The sequence below is a fragment of the Halichoeres trimaculatus genome, unplaced genomic scaffold (genome assembly GCF_033239565.1).
Source record: "Halichoeres trimaculatus isolate MK-OKI-2021-1 unplaced genomic scaffold, fHalTri1.1 fHalTri1_scaffold_6, whole genome shotgun sequence".
Taxonomy (NCBI): Eukaryota; Metazoa; Chordata; class Actinopteri; order Labriformes; family Labridae; genus Halichoeres; species Halichoeres trimaculatus.
This window is the reverse complement of record NW_027437184.1, coordinates 10,189,536-10,210,994: the sequence shown is the minus strand read 5'-3', so window position 1 is coordinate 10,210,994 and position 21,459 is coordinate 10,189,536. Positions and strand designations below refer to the sequence as shown.

At 41.5% G+C, this 21,459-nt stretch overlaps 1 protein-coding gene across 1 annotated transcript in view; it reads left to right on the top strand.

Moving 5' to 3' along the window:
• Nucleotides 1-286: 286 nt before the first annotated feature.
• Nucleotides 287-21,459, top strand: part of LOC141791872 (polypeptide N-acetylgalactosaminyltransferase 10-like) — a 113,546-nt gene continuing 92,373 nt past the window's right edge. The window contains exon 1 of the mRNA XM_074672567.1: nt 287-575. Within this exon, the coding sequence (XP_074528668.1) occupies nt 417-575 (159 nt within the window). The 5' untranslated portion in view covers nt 287-416. The remainder of the gene's footprint in view (nt 576-21,459) is intronic.

Genomic DNA, 21,459 nt, shown 5'->3' with positions numbered 1-21,459 from the left:
TACACAGTTTTATTTTTCCACTTTGATCTATTTGTTCATGTATGTGATACTGGAAAAAAGAACAAGAAATATAAAAATACATTAACAAACAAACCCGTTTTTATCGTATTATATCTTTTCAATTCACACTTTTTACACTATCTTTTTTTCTTTTTTTTACTTAATTCGTGATTCATGTGATTCATTGCATCTTATTTTAAACAGTGTAAGTTTCTATCTTAACCCCATCACCCCCTTTCCCACTCCGGCGGAAGCGAAGCAGTTCGCTCCCCCTAGCGGCGGACACGCAGCCGTGGAGCGTCAGAGCGCCGGTGTCCGTCCCCCAGTCAGAGTGAAAGTTGTCTCCGCCTGGAAGAGCGGGGGATTGGGACTCGCTGGTTTCCACCGCCGCTGCTTCTCACGCTTTCTCCGGAGATATGAGGCGGAAAGAGAAGAGGCTGCTTCAGTTCGCCGGGCTGCTTATAGCGGCTCTTCTTTTCCTCCCTAACGTCGGGCTGTGGTCTTTGTACCGGGACCGAGTCTTCGACAACTCGCCCGAATCAGTGGAAGGTCCGGGCGGCATCCCCCAGATCCAGGTAGGAGCACGGCTAAGGGAGGCTTCTCTCGGGGCTGGGTGTCGGTTGTTTCACCGTGAGATCCTGAACACGTTAGTTTGAAGCTGCAGAGGAGGCGCAGATCGCTCTGTAGCTGCGCAGTTCTTTCACCGCTTATACTCATTACGCCAACCGTCACATTCCCACACTGTGTGTCAGCGTGTGTGGCTCTGTGTGCTAGTACGTGTGTGTGATGAGAATTGGACCGTTTCACAGCACCATGTCAGCATGCTCAGTCAGGAGTTTGAGATATGGATGAGCAGCCACGTCGCTGACCCTTAGCTGGGCGGCTCAGTGAACTCACCATATCACAGACTTCAGGAAGTTCTGTGGCTATGAGTCGCAGCAAGCGGTGCTGCGTTCACAGGTCCACAGGAAGACGTCAGCACTTAGGGTGCTGCGTTCAGGTGCAGCATAAACACACGTTTGCACTGTTATGGATGTAACTAGACGTCGATTTTTGACTATTAATCCCTCGGACATATTTTTGACGTTTAAAGTGACATCTGAATGCTCTGTCTGTTAAATATTTCTAAAATCGGTCATCGGTACAGCAAAATATATTTTTCTTGTAACAATATTTTGTAACCATAAGTGAGAAGGAAACACAGTGGACATGACCCTGCCATACACTGCATTACATTACATTAAATTTAACATTAACAGTTAACACACAGTGCCACAATGATAAAACTTGGCACGCAATAAATTCAACATTTTCTGACACTAACAGCATGGTTTATTTTACTATAGGTCGATGTTTTCTTGGGTTGTTGCTGTGGCAGGACGTCCGGGCCTTGGGCCATCTTCAAACCCCTTTACCCCCCTTGAAATCAGCTGCCAACTTTTTCACTGTTGATAAAGCTTAAGTATCAACCCCTAATGTACTGTAGCTACCATGCTAGTATGAATGTCCTTGGGGGTGAACTGCTTTTTCTTCAGATATTTGCTAACACCAAGGTGCCAATTTTTATCCACATTCACAAGATGTCTCTGGTTCTACTTTTCAAAGTCCTCAAACACTACATCAGCATGACTTAATCTGAAAACTAACCATGCCGTGTCAGAAAGTGTTGAATTTATGCATGCCAAGTTTCATCACTATGGCATAACTTTTTCCTAGTCAGGCTATGAACTTTTCAGCCCTCCACTTGTTAAAATAACATCTTGTACAATATTTTTTTCTCCTGATGTGATTCTTCTATGATACTAATTCGATTTCAATTGTGATTCTTTGGTAATTCTAATTCTTATTTTGCCTTTTTGACCATATGAAAAAGTTGAATGATGATGATGTCTACAGACAATATCAGGAGCCATATTTTCCCCCAAAAATGCACATCACGTGAGTCAAAAGTTCGTTTTCTGAAAAAAAAAAACATTCTAGTCCTCTGCTGGAGAAAAGCAGCAACTGTCTTCCAACCCAGCTCATAAACAAAGAAAAATCAATTTTTGAACCAAAAAATCTTGAATTTTGAATTAATCTTTTTAAAATCTTGAGTGATCTAATTTAAAAAATTGCTCTGCTGTAAAATAACGGTTAAATACTGGCAGCAGGGTGACCAGTTTTTTAACATTTTGCAGTCCAAGTTTTTTACAATGCTGTATTTGAACATAACATGATTTTACTGTCGAAGTTTTGATGTAAATTTACAGTAATTTGTTACAATATTGATACCAAATGATAAGTGGTCAGTCTTCTGCAGTGTTATGTGCTTTGTAAACATCAGCAAATTCTGCCTAGAACAAGGAAAAAGTTCTCTTTTAGGGGGCGATAAGGGCAAAATATGTCAGGATGTTTTAATGGCATGCTGGATTTTATCAGGATTATTTTTCATATTCAGACTATTTTGATCTCAAACTACATCTTTAGACCCAAATATTTCTGATCCTGCTGTCTGAACTATTTGAATGCATCTTTTGGTATTTTATGCCAGTCCAAACTGACTATACTGAGACAAAGCTTTCAAGAAGCTTGTAAACAGTGCTAATATAAAGTTAAACTTTTTTTTACTTTTCAGCTTGTTTTGCCAGATTGAGTTGAATAATCAAAGCAAATGTTTAGAAAGTGAGAAGAAAAGATGCGTCTCTTTGAGGCTGCAGCAGCCGAACTCTGTGTGTGGTTTTGTTGGTCCTTGTGGGAATTCAGAAACCTCCCCAGAACGGACCCTATTAGGCAAACAATACTCGCTCCTCTGATTCAAATGAGGCAGATCGGCTGAATGGAGGCTTTCACTGATGGTGTGTGAATGTGTGTGTGGATGTGTGTGTGATGATGTGAGGTTTGGAGGCTGCTGGAAACCTTTTGCTGCACTGATTGTAGACGTTCAGAAAGAACCAGGGCTTGTGTTGTAAAATGCGTGTTACATGCATCTCTGCAAACATCAGCCGAGTTATCGTTTCATCTGTCAGTCTGGGAAAGTTGACAAATCCCATCAGAGGGTCCTCAGTGATGTTTCTGTGCCTGCTTGTTATCAGCTCATTTGCAGGCTGAATCCTGGATGATAAAGCCAGCTTATTCTGCACAGATCTCCTCCAAGGATTACGTCTCCTCAGCTCCAGTTTGACATCTTAAAATGACAGGAGCTGTTATGAACTGGATTAGAGGACGTCTACAAGGCCGGGGAGAGCCTGTTACACATTAGCAAAGTGTGTGATAAGCGCTGTCAAACTCCAGAGCGGGCTGATGGATTGATCAGAGAGGCAGGGGATCCTTTCACAGACCAATGGAAGCAGAACCAGGAAAAGAAAAGTTCACTCGTTTATTTAAAACGCTGCTTCCAAAAATAATGTATTGAGTAATAAGGACGTGCAGCTCTTGCTCAGTCTGTCCATCAACTGTCACCAATCTCAGTAAGACAGACACGATCTGACATCTCATTACGGAGGTGGTTACCAGATGGAGGTGCAGTCGCATTCCCAGCTAAATATGCAGCCTTTCTTGGGGACTTAAGACCTGTTTCCACCAAGCAATTCAGTTTGGTTCGTCCCAGTACAGCACACATTTTGTGGTGTTTCCTTTGACTAAAACTGGGAAAGATCCCCAAATTACCAGTCAGTACTGTCCTACTTCTTGGTACCCTTCTTTTGATGGCAGAAGGTGGAGCTCGAAACACTGTGGTCTGCTGATTGGTTGAAAGAATTATCACTTCCCATGTGACCTCGGTGATGAAAAAACAAAACAATGAGCTTGTCAGCCATGTTTTACCCTGTTACACGCTGACTTGTGGTCCATTTGCCTCTTGACTTTGCGTGTTTGTCCCTCTGTCCTCATCCCTGAGCCCTCAATGCAGTCTGAGCGGTACCTCGTCTGTCAGCGCTGCTGCCCACGCTGCCATATTTGATTATCTGGAGTGAGAATGGTGAGTGTTGAAAAGGCCACAAGAGACCGCACACATCACAGCTCACAAACATCACACTCAGCTCCTCTCTGGTGTCTGTTGCCCTGATTCTCGTGCACTTCTGTGACTTTACCGTTTGGTTTGTAACGTTTTTGACTGAACAGACATCAGAGCAGATATTTCAGGCAGTGCCCTGATCCCAGTTCGACAGAGGAGCGTCTTTAACCCCACATGATGTCAGGAGTAAACAGGAGCTGCGTCAGAGAGTCCTGGCTGTGAATGTGACAGGTCATTAACACGTTCCTGAGTCATGTTAAGAACACCTGTTGAAGCTCAGCACCCACCTGCCTGCTCCAGCAGCTTGGGTTAAGTGGAGGTGAGAGCTGCAGGTGAAATAAAGAGGTGTCAGAGGAGGGCTGGATGGTGGATTGTATGTTTGCTGCAGTTGTTTCAGGCTTAGGTGAACATATCAAAGGTTGATAGATCTATGCATAACAGACAACACATAGGGCAAATGGTCCTGCTACCGTCAGCTCCTATTAAGTGGGTATTCCTTGTCTGTTGTGATTTGTCAAAGGTCTGATACTGCTGAACAAGACAAGTTCCAGAAAGGGTTGGGTTAGTTTCTGTATTATTGATAGGTATGTGCTGATAGGTATGTGTTCTGTGCAGATGTTGGTGTTCCTGAGCCTCTGTGAAGGCATCAGAAAGGCTGTGAGCGGGTCAGAGAGCAGCAGGAGGGAGGGTGAGTTAGAGAGTAAACAAGCTGGAGATGATGATTTTCAGTCAGTGCTTTGTTTCTACCTGTTTTGAGTGTGCGTGGTCAGGGCCGACAGTTTTATTTTGAGGAAAAATTCAATGGTAATCAAACTATTGAGTGACTGATGCTGAAAAGCAGTGTCTTGCTATCACAAGGTGTCCGCGGGGTCTTAAAAAGAATTAAAAGTTGATAAATCAGTTGTGGGAAAATTAAGGCCCTTAAAAAGTAGTCAAAAGTCTTAATCGTAATGTTATGAGGTATTAAATTTTATTGGTATTCAAGCTTTGACTCCAAATGTATCCATGAATATTTATTTTCCTCCTTGCGACTGTTACAAACTAACCTGACACGCCAGACAGACAGTTCCATGTATCCGCCACTGAGACAGTCCGTCTGGTTCAAAAATGTTTTCAGGGTCTGAACTAGAGCTGAACGATTTTAAGAAAAGATTGAATTGCAATTTTTCTGGCAGATATTGTGATTTCAATTCGATTCACAATTTTCTTCAAATCAAGCTTCACATGTAGGGCTGAACGATTTTAGGAAAAGATCTAATTTTTCTGGCAGATATTGCAACGATTTTTTAATCATCAATAGTGATGATAAATAATTTGTTTTCATCAATTTCTACTCCTAAACAGAGGCTTTGTGTTGTTGACCTGCTTAACAGCACTTTTAACATTTAGATTGTCTACAGATTTGTAAAACAGAATGTGTATCATACTTGACACAACAGATCCTGAGTCAGTCAGGAGCGCTGCAAAAAATTGCTGCTTTGGCGATCTCAAAATTGCATTGTCTAAAGTTGTGATTTCGATCTGAAAACGATAAATTGTTCAGCCCTAGTCTGAACCTTCAAAAATAACCACACCTGGTGACTGGATGACCATTCTGCTCGTCACACTCATCACAGACCAGCGTGAGGATCAAGAAAAAGCCTTAGCATCTCAAAATATTTCTCTCTAGATCACAAGAGTTTCTCAAGCCTCCTGAGATCATTTCTTGGACTTTTGATGACCTGGGATCTTGGATTCTCACAATTTAGAGAAAGCTTCCCCCAGCTTCCCCTGATCTCAGTTGTTCTGAAACAAATTTTCTTTGTTCAAATCAACTTTTTACTGGATATAACGCGATTAGATAAGTTATTTATCCATACAGTTACGTAACCCTGTTGTTTGAGACGTGACAACAAGCAAAGTTGTAATTTTGTGAGGCGCGGGCTACATGTAGCGCCAGCAGCCCAACATATCCGTCGTATCCTGCTAATGTGACAACAAACTCAGTTTGTACAGTAGTGTAGTAGCCGTTTGTATGTAACACTGATAGACAGCAAATATCACAATCTCAAGCACATGTCCTAAATTTTGACAATGCTGAAATAAAATTCTTGTTTTTTTTCTGCAAGTTGGCCTTGAGTAACTGCTGTTACTTTTTGTGGAAATGGAAATGTCAATTAACCTGCCTTTAGTTTTCATTTATTCTTTCAAGCTTTATTCCTTCTCAGTTTACCTAATTTATGTTAAAATGCAAACCACAATCTTCAAAGATTGGTTGCTGAGAAGGAATAAAGTTGCAATAAGGTCGTAAGACATTTTGAAACGTTTTTAAAAAAAGTATTGAATTTAACCTCAGGATTTCAGCATAAACAATGTATCAGGATAAGAGGAACCAAAACACAAGTGCCTTATGGATTCCACAAATCTAGGAAATTTGGCTCTTGGTACAGTTTTTAAATCTCATTTGGAGGAATTTTAGCTAGAAATGTGAAAGAAGATGTTGAAGATTATGAATAAAATGAGAAGCTACCTGGAAATTTGCTACATCAAAAAGATGCCAGGCCAAAAAACTCTGATGGAAGCTTCACTTCTCTACCCTACCTCCTATGTTTAGCCAGAGACCAAAGGATATTTTTCAAGTTTGGCAAGACCGAATAGATCAGCAGGGTTAGTAAACACTATAGCCAAATCATTGGCTGTTTTTCCAAGTCTCTGTCTTTTCTCTTCAAAAACTGTGATGGATATCTTATTTCAGACTCCTTCAGGAGATTAAGCACTGTTCCATCTTTGAGAATTACTGAAAAATTGTTCAGCAGACTTAAAGTACTTTTTGTAGACATGTGAGAAATGTTGCTATACACAAAGTGCTGAGATGTCTCAGTTTTTTTTCAATCTGACAAATATTTCAGTCACTTGCTCTGTCAGTGTTTGGTTGATGCTGTACTTGGGGAACCTGGGCACTGTATCTGGAATCTGAAGAAATAACAAAGAGAAGCACTGAGTTGTGTTTCTTCCAGTTTAGTCAGAAAATTCATGCAGGATTGTAAAGAAGTCAGGAGTAGAATTACATGAGAACACACTATTAGGGTGCCACTGCTGCAGCCATGAAAAGTCTAAACATTCTGCATTAAGTTATAATCTTGAAAGACGTAAGTACGTGCTATCATGTCGGTGACTTCTCATGTATTACGTACATCCTTCAAACCTGGAGGGTAACAACCTCAGGACAGGTACCATTTTAAGCCAGTCTGTTGGTGGTTTTTCCTCTGACTGGGTGAAATCAGCTCTGATTGAAGCTGTGAACATGAAGTGTTCTTCTGAAAGCAAAGTTGGCTCCGGGTCACAGCTCTGTGACAGAGAAATGAGAATCACATGGGCTCCTGTACGTTTATGAGCCACGGTGCATTGGCTGGATTACTGTTCATTCATCACTGTAGAAACCTTGTGCTTTTCGCCTTTGACACACGTACGGTACACTCCCAGACTCCCACACACACACACACACACACACACACACACAGACATACACACACCTATCTGCTGCCTTTAGAGGCAGAGGAAGGTCAGTCTGCGACAGTCTGCTCTTATTAATGAGCTGAGCTCAAAGTAAACAAGGACGGCGGCTGTGTAGAAGAAGTGAGGATGGGGGAGTCTCTGCTGAAGAAATCTCTCCCCTTCCTGTTCACAAACCACAGCCTCCCAGGCCCAGTGATTATTGGAGAACAAACTTGTTTTCTGAATAAACACCCCCAGAGCTTCAGTCTGATTCTGGATTCCCTGTTTGTCTTCTCGGGATGTATTCTTCCCCACGGTCATGATGCAAATCAGATATTTGTGTGACCCGTGTGTCCTCCGGTGCTCCCACAGGCTGCAGGAAGAGTCTGACATTTGTCCTTTAGAGGAATAAAATAAACATTATTCATTCACTTTACCCGCTCAAACCTTCTGAAGAACACACATCGGCTTCAGGCGGCTTTAATTAGGCTGCTCAGACGTGATAAGACCTAATAAGTCACTGAGTGGACTCATTTCCTCCGTGGTGAAGAGAAGCTAATATTTAGAGAGCTGCAGGAAGCCTCAGGACTCTGTCTGTATCCTGGTTTAATGTTTGTTATCATGAGCCGTCAGTGATCATCTGGCACCAACAATGGTCCTGTTTCAGAGAGGAGAACATGCCCAGGCACCATTTCCAAATCATCCTAGCATCCTATTGTCTCTGTGTCTTGTGTAAAACAGTTGAAGCAGTCTTTCTGACATTCTTAGATAACGGTGATATTATTCACAGACATGCTGCAGCTTCCACCTTAAAGTCTCTGGATTCAGTCCATCTCTCTACTCTGAATTCTATAACAGCAGCTCTCTTTGAAACTCATCATTTTATTTTGTCTTGAAAAACTGGTTGATCTTTTCTGACACAAGGCAGGACATGCACGTGTACCTTTGATTACAACATCCATACTGATCTGGACTACTGGACCCTGCTGGACTTTGTTCTCTATATGCCGCTTTGAGTGTCTCATCTTTGAGCTGTGTTTAGACTGTCTGAACAAAGGTCTAAATGTATTTCTGAAGGGAAAAATGGCTCCTGAAATCGGCCCCATCTAGGGAGTAATGCTTTCCAGGGAATTTAAGCTGTATGATTCTGATTGGTGGAGCAGCCACAGTGGTTTTATTTCCCCTCCCTCCGTCCACAATAAGATGACCTCCAGCTGTGATAGACTTGGTCTAATAACCCCTTAACAATGGCCCCTTTTGAGTGGGTTACTATAAATGTGTCTCCATCAGCTCCCGGTGTTCCAGTTAAAAGAGTGACCCTGTAAACTGGAGACCTTCAGCTGAACGTGTCAGTGGATATCCAGTGTACAACAGCCGTTCAAACACAGAAGTTTGGGGGAATGTGTCATAGTTTAGTTTGATACACGTGTCATAAATTCTTATCAGATCAGTATTCAATGATGACCTAAAGCTGTCTGAGAAGAATACATCCCGCTAAAAGTCCTCAATCATCAGGCTCCTGTTGAAACTCAAACACGGCTCCATCTCTGCTGTCTTCATGCTTTAGACAGAGGAGCGCTCGGTCCAGTGTTTTTTTGCTCAAAGCTGTTTGGGGCTTTTAGAAATGGCTTACTGGCTTCAGATGTGGGCTTGAGCCTGTCTCCCTTCAAGTGTCAACAAATCCATCTGCAGTGAAATAAAGCGTGTTCAAACCAGCACAGGCTGAATTGGGGATAGACCGATGATTGGCCGGTCCTATCAGCCAAGTATTTGGCATTTTGAGGCATTTCGGCATCTGCCTTTCTTAAATCTGATGGCCGATAAAAAAATCAACTTAAAACTGTGTTATTTTGGCTCTGATACTGCCACACTGCTCTGACTGAAGTCACTAATCTCTCTCTAGCATTGCCCCACCCACAGAAGCATCTGGTTTTGGTTACATGCAGAGCCATGGCACAGGTAACAGCCAATCAGCAGTGAGAGCTTTGCATGCACAGTGCTCACACTCACTGCAGAGAGGAGAAAAGGTTTTGTCGAGAGGAGAAGCTCTGGAGAGCAGATACATGTTTCGAAGGCAAGTGTAGGCAGCAAACTCTTAAAATTGTAACATTCCAGTCTCTGTTTTTTTAAGTTTTCATTGAACTTTATAAGACATGCTGCTGAACCTGGGAGCTGTTGAATAAACAAATGCTTCAAGACATTTCAGCAAAGTTAAGTGTCAGAGTTTGTATTATTCAAAAATTAGACATCAATATTTTCACTTTTATTGCAAACAAATATCTGCTCTAAACATCGGTTATCAGCCTCTTTAACTACAATTCCGCCCTGAAAATAACATATTGATGTATCTCTTGGCTAAATATCCTTAACCTTAAAGCAGACCAACAACAGGCAACATCTATTTGGTTCTAGGGAATGTTTTATCAGGAACTAAAAGTTCTTGGTCCCTTTGATCCAAACACAGCTTCACTTTGAACTGGGATAGTCTGGTTTTGTGATCTAGATATGTGGGGTTATTTTCAGCAGACTCATCTAGTGTCCTGGGGACATTTGAAGCTGATTATGTCTGATCGCTTGTTGTCAGGCTGTCTTCTCTGAGTGTTTCTCTTGTGGTTAGTTTGGGTTTGTTTTAAATGCATTATTATATATGGAGGAATGATTTAAGAGGCTTAATCAAAGGTTGTTGGGCTATTAGCTAATGTTTTGCTTTGGATTTTCCTCTAGTGATTGAATTCCTCTCACCAAAGACAAGTAATTCAAGGTCCGGCCATTAAACACCCCTTTAAAAAAAGCCAGTGAGTCTTCTCTGGTGAGGTTTCAGCTGAGCTGCTCCAAACCTCATCTCTACTTAACAGTTCTTCAACATTTACCGTTCATCATGTCTTCAGTGTTTCCCACATGATACCAGGATGAACGGCTCAAGCATCACAGACTGTTTTTACATGTTTTTGAAGGTATCAAGCCCAGTGGTTCCAAAAGTGTGAGGTTACAAAATGCCTTCAAATATTAAAATCAGAAATTATACCATTATTGTTGAACTAAATAAAACTGAGTTTTGAGATAAAAAATAAATAAGAAATTTGATTTAAAATCATGAAAACAGAAAATGTTTGATCTGTTTTTCTTTGTTGAGACCCCAAGGTGACTACAACAGGATAACGATGGTATCACTGGAGGCAGATTTATTTGAGTTATTATTAAGCTCAGGCTTCTTTTTTTGTTTCGCCTTTGCTCATGAGCTGTAGGTAGTGATCGAAGGACAGGATCAGGATTACAAGGGGGTGAAATGAGTTTTCTCCACAGAGTGTCTGGTGCTCAGCCTTAGAGATAGGGTTCAGAGCTCAGACATCTGGGAGAGGCTCAGAGTAGAGCTGCCACCCCTCGGTATCAAAAGGAGCCAGATGAGGTGATTCAGGCATCTGGTGAGGATACCTCCCAGATGCCTCCCTGGGAAGGTGTTTTGGGCATGCTCAAGGAGGATGGAAAGAGACCTCAGGGTAGACTCAAGACACAATGAGAGATTGGAGAGGGAACGCCCCGGTATCCCCCCAGAAGAGCTGGTGGAAGTGGCCCGGGGACAGTGGTCATTGGTCTTCTTTGATAACAATGCTGCCCTCTCCCAAGTATATCCTGTTCCTCTTGTGTGTAAACCACCTTATACCCCTGTTCCAAAAGGCATGTCAACCCACTCTACATAAGCTCTAGATCGAAATACTACGTCATTGAAACTCATTTACATGTGAATCACTTTTAATACCAGGGGAAAAATCTAGAAATGTAGTTAGACAATTCTTTGAAGCTCTGACTCAGAAACCACTCCTTACATGTGTATAAAGCTCTGATTCTTCTGGACACAGTCCTCCCTTCAGCCGAGGTTCCTGCACCTTTCTCTCTGGATTTCATTCGTTGTGTTGGTCAGAGGCGGTGCTCGTGGAAAACTCTGATAAACAACTTCTGAAAGGTAAAACATCAATTGTGCTCATTAATTAAGCTGCAAATGTGCTGCGACATGATAAGACCAAGAAAGCAGTGGGAGAATAATTTGTCTTGTAGCCCGGAGTGTTGAAATAAAATGGCTAATATTTCCACAGCAGCATATTGGGAGGAGACCTTGTTACTCCTCCTGTATATTTAAACATCTCCTCATAATGAATACACTTGACATGATGTGCTGTTACTCAGTAAATGCTTGGTTTCTCCTCCAACATTTCATTCTAACATTTCTCTCATCTCTGAATCCAAAACCTCACATAATCATCCCAGATTCAGACATAGAGTGTAAAGCCGGGTCCCTGCTCTTCCTCTCGGCTTGTTTGACCCAAAGCCTCCTGTCTGCTTCCTCTCTGCTGCTGCTGCTCTGACAAACATTAAAGTTGAATAAGCGTTCACCCTGTGGTTCTGTTAAAAATCTCTCCTTTCTGCTCTATCGACATCGTGTGGGAGAGAGGGGATGATGTTTTCTGCCGATGGCACGCCGTGATTTCTGAGCGCTTCACAAAGCTCAAGGCTGCACCTCCAGGAAGCGCAGATCCAAAGAGCGCAGAAACAGAACAGAAACTGAATGGATCAGGGCTGCCCTCGCAGAAAACAGCTCAGTGCCAGGCACGGCACACATGTTGTAGACAAACTGTGCCTCCTCCAGGCGCCGTTTGGAATCAGGAGTAATTTCAGGCTGCAGTGAATTCTCTGCAAACAAGTGGGAAATAAGAGCGCTCTGCAATTAAGGAAATCACATCAAGTCTGTTATTCCTGAGAGGTTAAGAGCAATTAGAGCGGCTGTGAGTGAAGGATTAAGACGATTTAACAGGGTTTATGATAACAGTCCATTTCTCTGCATGCTGCTCGTATTATACCCTGTGCTGGAAGAAGAACTGTAAGATGCTGGTTTGTAAAGTGCTGAAGATAAAACTCCTCAAGAGGTTTCAGAGAGCTGCATCACTGGAAGTAATAGAGGCCGTGCAGGGCTAAGACACCATCACTGTGTGTATCAAAGTGTGTTTGCATGTTGTGCCTCTTCGACTTCCATAACTTTTCAAGGAATTTCAGGTTACAAATCCAAAATGATACAAATATCATGCCTTGTCACAGAAAAGAGCATCTTCCTCTTTTTCTATAAATAAGCCGTAACTATCACTCCATCCTGAGTTTGTCCTCCATCATTCCTCTAGTCCTGGCATCAAGCGCTGGCTCATGCATCTCTTTGGTTTCTTTTAATACTTCCTAAATTCCTGCTGTCAAACTTCTCTGCTTTCTGTGAACCTCCATTCATGTCTCCCTCATTTGTGTCATTGATGGAAATATTAAGTAGTGATGCAGAAAGTCAAATGAATGAGAAAAGCTGTTTGGAGACTCTTGTTTAGCGAGTTGAAATATCAATACATTGATTGAGATGTAACGATGCATCTCAGACAGTTAAAAATCTATAAAAATATGTAACGATTAAAATTGGCTGAGAAAAAAAAAAATCACAGTGCCCTATTTCAACAGCAGATGGTTGATTTTTATTTAAACAAAACATGAAAGTCCTAAACTAGGAACACATGCAAACCTGAGGTTGGAGGTATTTTGTTTGTTTATATTATTCCTTTAGTTATTTTGATGTCAGATTTATTTAAAAAGTCGTTTTGTCTATATATTTTTTTGTTATTCTAATAAAATATAATTTCTCTTGCACTTTTGAAAAAGAACATACTTTGTTTCGCACAGTTTAACCAACCTCAAAACATTAAAAAAGGGATTCTCTTCAATGTTTTTATAAGAGATAATATATTTTGTTGTTTTTATACATTCAAGTATTTGTGTGTTTTAAATTTTGCATTCATTGCATGGTTTGTGTTTTGCAGTTGCAGAAATAATTAAAAGAACTTTTTTCAGTCATAGTTTTTCTGCAAGCTCATTCTGTTAAAGAAATTATGAGAAAAATGCATCTTTAGCCTAGTATCAGGAATCGTAATGAAGTGTGAGTTGAGTGAATCGTTACATTCCTTTATATTGGTCAACACTATGGTGCAAAGTAAGTCCACACAAGTCTGTTATGATAGTGCAAGATCAGTCTCAACAATCAATAACATCCAGCTGCTTTCTGCCCCTTGTTCAGTGTGTGCTCACAGAAAAATGATCAATTCAGACTGAAATAATGCTTAAAACCAGCCTGCAAATGGGTTTATTTCCACTGTAAAGATCGGCTTTCTGAAAAGGTGTGTATGAGGTTTCTGGAACTTTTGGAGTCAGTCTCTAGTGGACGCTACAGGAACTGCAGACACTTCAGCATCAACCCAATGTTTAGGAATTTTTGTCTGGTAACTAAAGCTTTTTATTGACCCTCTCAACAATATAATGATTCAGATATTCCACTGATGTGTATTTTAGTGTGGTTTGGTGACCTCTAGATAACATGAGACCATTCTGTCTCCAAAAACAATATTGCATACTGTGAAAAGTCTCCTACTGTGTCACCTGCCATAGCACCTGTCACTGAATGTTCATAGTTTGAGTGCAGGGGGCGTGGCTTAGCTATAAGTCAGTTGCTGCATCATGGCATTCCCATTATTGCTTCATATTGCATTGCAAAAAGTATTGGGTAATGTTTCAGTTTCATAAATTTTGTTTCTGATTCAGGCTCTGAAAGATTCCTCATTTGGATACCATGGTTTTTGGGGAGAAAATACTCAGTCTCCAGTTCTGCAAAAATCCCTGACTGCATGTGAATACTCCAAAATCATGTCTTTGTATACAGATTTTAATAATGATTTAATCATTTTTCATATTGTTCAAAGGTAGAAAAAAGCCACATTGTCAACTTTGATTTTTTCAAGGTAGTGATTATCAGACTAATTCTGTTTTCAATCAAATATGAGGCATTCAAGTTTTGATGAATTTGGTCAAACAAAACCATTCTAAGAGTGTATTCAATCCTCAGCCAACCCCCCAAAAAAGAGTTATTAAAAAGAAAACAATCAAGCATTGGTAATGAAAATTATTAGTTCCACCCTGAAACTTCTCATCCCAACACTCCCTGTCAGTCAGAAATGTGTCCAGGCAGGAGTGAAACCTGAAAATTAGGATTTCTCCCAGAGCAGAGTTGTTATTCAGGCTCTTCTGTCTGTTCCCAGCAACAATCACATCCTTTACTTTACCACATGATCAAGGTTAGGTACGTGTGTTGGTGTGAGGTTTCATCACAGCAGGGAGCAGGAGTCATCCAGTGATCAGGAGACAAGCTGTTACCGTCAGTACCTGAAGCAGTCTTACTGAGCTGTGGCCTCGCTGCTCTGCTATGCTGGGAAATGAGATTTCACCTTTAATGTGTAAAGCCTCTGGAAACCAGCGAAGCTGAGGGATGAAAGTCATTTACAAAGACAAGTGGAGTAACTGGCTGCAGACTTAAGTCGCTGCACTCTATCAGTCAGAGCTGAGAGGGAGAGGAGATGAACAGCTCGGTGAGGGAGCGGGTAAAAGACGTGTTTGTTCACAGGCTGACTTTGTTGGAGAGCGTTTCCTCCCCAGGTTCCTCACACAAGGCAGACGTTGACTCGCTGCTGGCTGTGGCAGCCACTGAGCGCGTGCAGAAGCTGCTCTGTATGCCTGTGAGGGATGTGCTGGCCCAGATCAGAGCGAGGAGCCAAATGAGGGACAGGTGCAGCAGACAGCCTGTGGATACGGAGCGAGGAGTCAGGCTTTTAATTACAGACACGAGGGTTAGGAGCTGCTGTGTTTCTGCTCAGAGGATCAGGCTAATCCCAGGATGCTAAGCTAAGGCCAGGTCTGTGTGGAGGACACATTCATTCAGTTATTCAGGTGTTTGTGAGCAACATACAGCAACACTATCCTTTTTCCTTTCAATCACGTAAAGTCCTGCACGCTTCAATTGCTCTGTGTGGAAAATGTGAACAGGAGGTTTCACTAGAGGCTTCCCAGTTACAGGTTTCAACAGCCAGAGGCGATAATCAGGGGGCAGATCGGTGGATGACTGATGTATAAAGTTAAGACCATTTTGTGGTTTTTCCTTTGACTTAAATTGGGACAGGTCCCCCAAATTACTGACCAGTACCGTCCCACATTTTGGTACCTCTCTGTTGGGGTGCCAGACATACCAATTTGACCCCAGAAGGTGGAGCAAGAAACACCATAGTCCATTGATTGACTTGGTGTGCAACAGCAGTAGTAAAGTTGCTCTTTGTTTACTCTGCCAAGTTTTTCTTCTTTGTTGGACTTATTAGCAAAATACACTGTGTCGCGCTGCTATGCTGCCACGCTATCACATAGCTGATATGACTATTGGCATCTAGTTTACACACCACCTACCAAGAAGGGCACGGTTGGCTTTGAAAACATTAACAGGATCAGGCTTTACTGATCCTGCCCATACCAAACTGTACTGATCCATACGGGACTACTTGGTGGAATTAGGGCTTTAATCGAGTTCTGGGGGACAAATGGCCCTGCCTGGGGGATGGTCAGTATCTTGTTTTGCATAGGGATGGGTACCAAGTGAAGTACTTTTATAGGTACCGACCGAATTCTGTCAAAAGTACCGAGTACCGATTCATGTAAAACCAAAAGGTACCATGTTGCGGTAACTAACTGCGAGTAGGTGATTTTCCATGCTGGACATGAACACAGCATTGTAAGGTTTTATATTGAAGAATAAATATGTTAAATTGGAAAATTTTTACATTCTATTGTTAAACAAATTAATATTTTTTACCACAGAAACACATTAAGTACTGTAAATTGGTACTGTTGGTTACCGGTACCGATTGACAGGTACCAGGCATCAGTGCCGTATCGTTTCAAATGTGAAAGGTACCCATTCTTAGTTTTGCATGAACCTGGGTCTTTGGCCCTGTGATTGAAATGCAGGCAAAGTGCCACAGGACCAATTTTGTTCTTGGAATGTTTAAACATGAACTAAAAGTTCCTGGAACCTCTGGTAGCTGTAGCTACTCATACAGTTCCTAGTCCCTAGGGAAGTTTCTTTGGTTGAAAAGCACCAATTGCGCCACATTAACCACGCTGACAAAGCCATCACAATTCTGTGATGATGCGGAGTGTTGATACCAGTTAATCAATCTGTATCTCACTGTATCCCCACGTATGTTCTATTTGTTTTCAAGATTATATTTAAAAATAATAGTCCAAGCAGAACCACATCAGTCTCCTGTATGGATCAGTGAAGATTTCCAGAGACTTCTGAGAGGTTTCACGGATTTTACAGCCATTAATGGATTTACTTCTCAACAAAGAAGCACTCACTCGAAAAGATTGTGGCAAAATATCTTAATAACTTTAAAAGGAGGAGCTCTCTAAAGCCTCACAAGAATGATCTGCGGACTTCAGATTTCTAACAAAGCCCCTTCTCTCTCTTAAAATTCTGCGCTTTTTCTTGGAATGGTTCAAAGTCATTTTGTTGAAATGTTGTGTTCAGTTCAGTGAGTTGGAAAGCTCCCAGGTTGTGCACTGAAGAGTACTAACGCCTTGTTTGACTGTAAAAAGAGTAGAGACATTTATTTTGGACTTGCTGCAGGATTACCTTTCCTTTCTGCTCATTGTGAAGGTTTCTGCAGAATGAATAACTCTTTTTCTGCAGAAACTTCTTCCTCCCCTCCTCCTGTGTAACTTTGCTCTCCCTGTGCGTGAGCTGCTCTCTGTTTGTACGCTCGGCTGTTTTAACTCCGTACCTGACCTTTGCACTCCTCATTATCGCCTGTTGGTAATCTTGATGAAGCAGGAATTAAAGGTCACCTGCTGCTAACTGCTGTTATCATTACTGCTCCTCCTCTGATAAATTCCTGAACTGTAAAATGCTCCTCATTAACTCTTAGCATGAACATGTTATTAGCTGCAGGCTGATGAATGGCTCTGCCTCCTCTTCTTTGTCTGCAGCTTTATTACTCTTTGCTGTGCAGAAGGAACTTGTGCTTGATCATGGATCCTGACCTGAGAGTTTATCTTGCTGAAGGAAGATGCACGGCTGCTCGGTTTTTCTTGATGCATGACGTTCAGCTCAAACTCTGATTGTCTGCAGCATTTACAGCCAGTCTGCTGTGGGTTTGGGTGGATGTGCACAGAAAAGTGTTTGAACAGTAGTTATGTTCAGCTGATTAAGCTCAAAGCAGTCACAGCTTGATTATGACTGCTGAATTGAACAGATGTAGTGTTTCCCTTGAGACAGGTTTCTGTGTCTTTGTGTCTAGCAACAAACACACCTGACATCATACTGTGTCCACATGCTCTTCAGGAATCCGGTTCATGTCCTCTTTGAGCAATAAGTTGATAAAGTGCAAACAAGACTTTACCACATTTCAAAGTCAGTGCCCAATGAGGAGATCTGGATGAATGCTGCTGAAAAGTCACTCTGAGCTTGGCGCTTAAGTGCATGTGAAGACAAATCTGATAAAAAACTAGAAAAGCACTCAGAGAGCGCAGACCTCCACCAAGTGTATTATGATTGTCACACAACACTTTAGTCCTACTTTAATGTTATACTCCCTTTTAGCAGACAGTTTGCTTCAATTGCGGGTTTGTACCATAAGTTGTTACCTGACAGTGTTGAAAATTATGATGACCCAGTATGATCCAGAAAAGTTCTAGGATCTGGATCGTACTTTTACACCTTTCAGAATTATGGTGACCTTGTTTTGTGTTGTTTTGCAAAGCAATCTGACCATTTATAGTGGATTTATATACATATGTGGTGAAAATGGCCCTATCTCACAATGATAAAGAATCCTTTAAAAAAAACCTGGATCCAGACGGTGATCCGGATCACCACCAAAATTTAATCCGTTCTTTCGAATCCCTTTTTGATCATTTCCTAAAAATTAAATCCAGATCTGTTTTTTAGTTTTTAAATTCTGTTGTTCACAGACAAACTGACAGACAAACTCTCCCAAAAACATTACCTCCTTTGGGGAGGTAACAAGCTAGGTCAATACATTCTCATAGTCAGGTGACTTGGGAGCTGTGAGCAAACATGCAGATTAGTGCAAAACGACCAGGGCCTGTATGCATGACCAGCCATTGGCGTGGAAAACTGACCATTTGTACCAGCGGCGAAAAAAATAAATTGATTAGCAGTATACATGAGCTAGGTTAACAGCCCAAAAGAGCATTAAATTTAATAGAGGTATACCCATTATTACATGCGCTAACGGCAGGATTACAGCTCCTGTGGGGCTGTTTAAAGGTAGACATCGCACAATGCGTTACTGTATGAGCCAGAATATGCAAAGACAGTGGATAATCCTTTGGAAAGGTGGAGATGTGTAGCCATGCAGCAAATTTAGATGTAGGAGACATAACATTTTTTCAGTGAACCAATGAGATGAGGGAGGCAATTGAAGTCTCAAACGGGCAAGGCTTCTTTCAGAAGTGTGTGATGAAATGTCGGAGCTCATAAACTGCTTTAAGGGTTATTTATCAAGTTTCTGGGCGTTGCTGTGGTTCTTGTTCCACAGAGCAGCTTTCATGTTGCTTATTTTATTTCTGAGGTTTTCTATGTGCTTGGACACAACGCACATTTGCTCTGTTCAAGATCGCCAAACTTTCTATTTCTCTTTTTTTATCTGATTGACTGTCAGAGCTTGCTGCAGTACAAAAGGTGTGCAATAGCTGGGGAAACAAATCCAAATTTTTCTTTTTTTAAATTGTCCACAAAAAAAATGAATTAACTACTATAATCGATTTATCACCCAGGCTTACCAAGCAGGCTTATGAAAACAAGGTTCCTGCAGCGTTCATTGAATTATTCAACTTTATTTCAAGGAAAGTGAGACCACTGTACTGAGAGGTGATGCTGTTTCAGAGATAAGTTGTTGGGAAACTACTTCAATGAAGTGTCAGCAACAAACACAAAAGTTAAGACCGCAGACGGATATAATACTGACAGAGGAAGAGGAGAGAACCTCGCCTTCCTGTGTTTCCACACACTGAGCTTCTGTCTCGCCATGCAAAGCAGCTTGCAACACTCCTGGTCTTAGCTGCAGCACCACCCACACTGTGTTACTCTATCACTGAGCTTTAACACCACAACCTGAGTGTAAAGTCTGCTCTGAGTGTACTGACTTCAAGAGAAGTACCATGAAGTCTGATAACTTCGCTGAGAGCACTGGCTGTCGTCAATAAGCACAATAACTGTGACTCTGTCCTGCACATCCTGCAGAGCAGCAGCTGACTGACGTCCGTGTCAGTGTTGACATCAAACACTACTGTCTTCATATCTCCAGGATCTGGAGCAGCTTTCAGCACTTACAGCTTCCTTTATTTATTCTTCCAACCGGAAACTTGTCTGCATACAAAACTTTTACCAGCCTCATCAACACTGGTGAAGATTATGATTTTATGATAGATTTCTTCTGACTGATCCAGGATAGAAGCAGGTGGAGGGAAGATGTGTGTGTCTGAAATGATCAAAGCCTCGCAAACGCTAACAGTGACATCACCTGCTGTTCCTGCAGGGAACTCGGCCACGGTCTAACGGAGCAAAAAATGCACCAATTTCTTCCAGGGACAGCGCGTCAATCCTGAAACAGCTGTTCAGGAGAGCCGGAGTGGCTGCAGTCGCATTTCTTTAAAAAAAAGTGCCTTAAGACTTTCAGACCCGCTGCCACTGTTCATCTGTTCAAACCCTCCGTCTCAAAGATTTGGGGCTCTGGGAAACTGCCCCAGCGCCTCGATCTGTCAGAATGAAAGAGATGGCACACTTCACAGGGGCAGCAGAGCGGCTGTGACCTAATGTGGAGAGAAGAATGGGTTGGTTTGTGGGAAAACTTAAACTTTACCTTCTGAAGCTGCTGAGGACAAAAGTCTGTGTGGTCCAGTTAATAACAGAGAAAGGAGGAGTCATACCCTTTTCCTGATGTTAGTCAGAAAGTTTTTAACCAATCAAACTGATGACTAACGAGAAATGAATGTCTAATTTTCCCAGAATTAATCTGTTAGGTTAGTCAAAAAGATTCTGGTACTGTTATGTATTAAAACCTGCATAACTTCAGCCCTTTGAACAACAGTCAAACATGTCCATACTTTCAGGACAAGCTGAGTTAACAGAATGTATCTGCTTAAGTAGTGTCCCATGAACATGAAAGTATTTTTATGACCACAAAGTCCATTAATAAAGACTAAATGTAAATTAGATCTCACAGCACTTTATTCACATCTAAAGTTTGGACTATCTAAATGCAAAAACTGTGAGGCCTACTGTCTCTTTAATTAACATCCACCACTTGTGTATCTTTGGCGGTCCTGCATGAGGGGCTACTGTCAAGCTAACAAGTAAAGAATAAATCAGCACAAGACTGGTTGAAGAACTGACTGAAAGTCATCGTCCTTTCTTTGAAGGGTCAAGATGGAGCAACATAGATATGCATAGATAAGTGCACTGTAAAATGTGGCTAATTTTTTTTTAATGTAAAAATATAATGTAAAGGGCTGCTTTAAAATTTTTCGTGAGGTTGTCACAGAGCGCTCTGTGACGAAGGTCAAAAAATTGTTTTGATGTTTTAACACCAACAGAAGTTATCTTGATTAAAGAAAATGTCTTGTGTCAACTCTCGTCTTGGTTCGGTTGATTTGGACTGGTTTGTTGACTTAACTTCTTCAGGTTTAATATTATCTATTTCAACTCAATCAAACTTTCAGTGATGAAAACCTTGGAATTCCTCCGGCAATTTGTCGATGAACTGCAGGGTCTTATGTTTCCTCCTCACTCCCTGTGACAATAACTGTTAGGTTATAATTCACAAAAGCATTTTGGGTAATAACTTGGAAGCTGTCGCTTTACTAAACAGGCCGAAGGGGCTAAGGTGTGCAGAAAATTAGAAGACAAAGTGCAGCAGCAGATCCCTGATGGTGGTCTTCAGCTGCAAATTGTAAATTACTGTATTACTGTAATTGGGAGTATTTATCCATTAGGGCCATAAGCAAGTGTTAATTCGAAAATATTTATTTATTTATTTATTCATTTATTAAAAAAGTTTTACCTTCTGATGAAA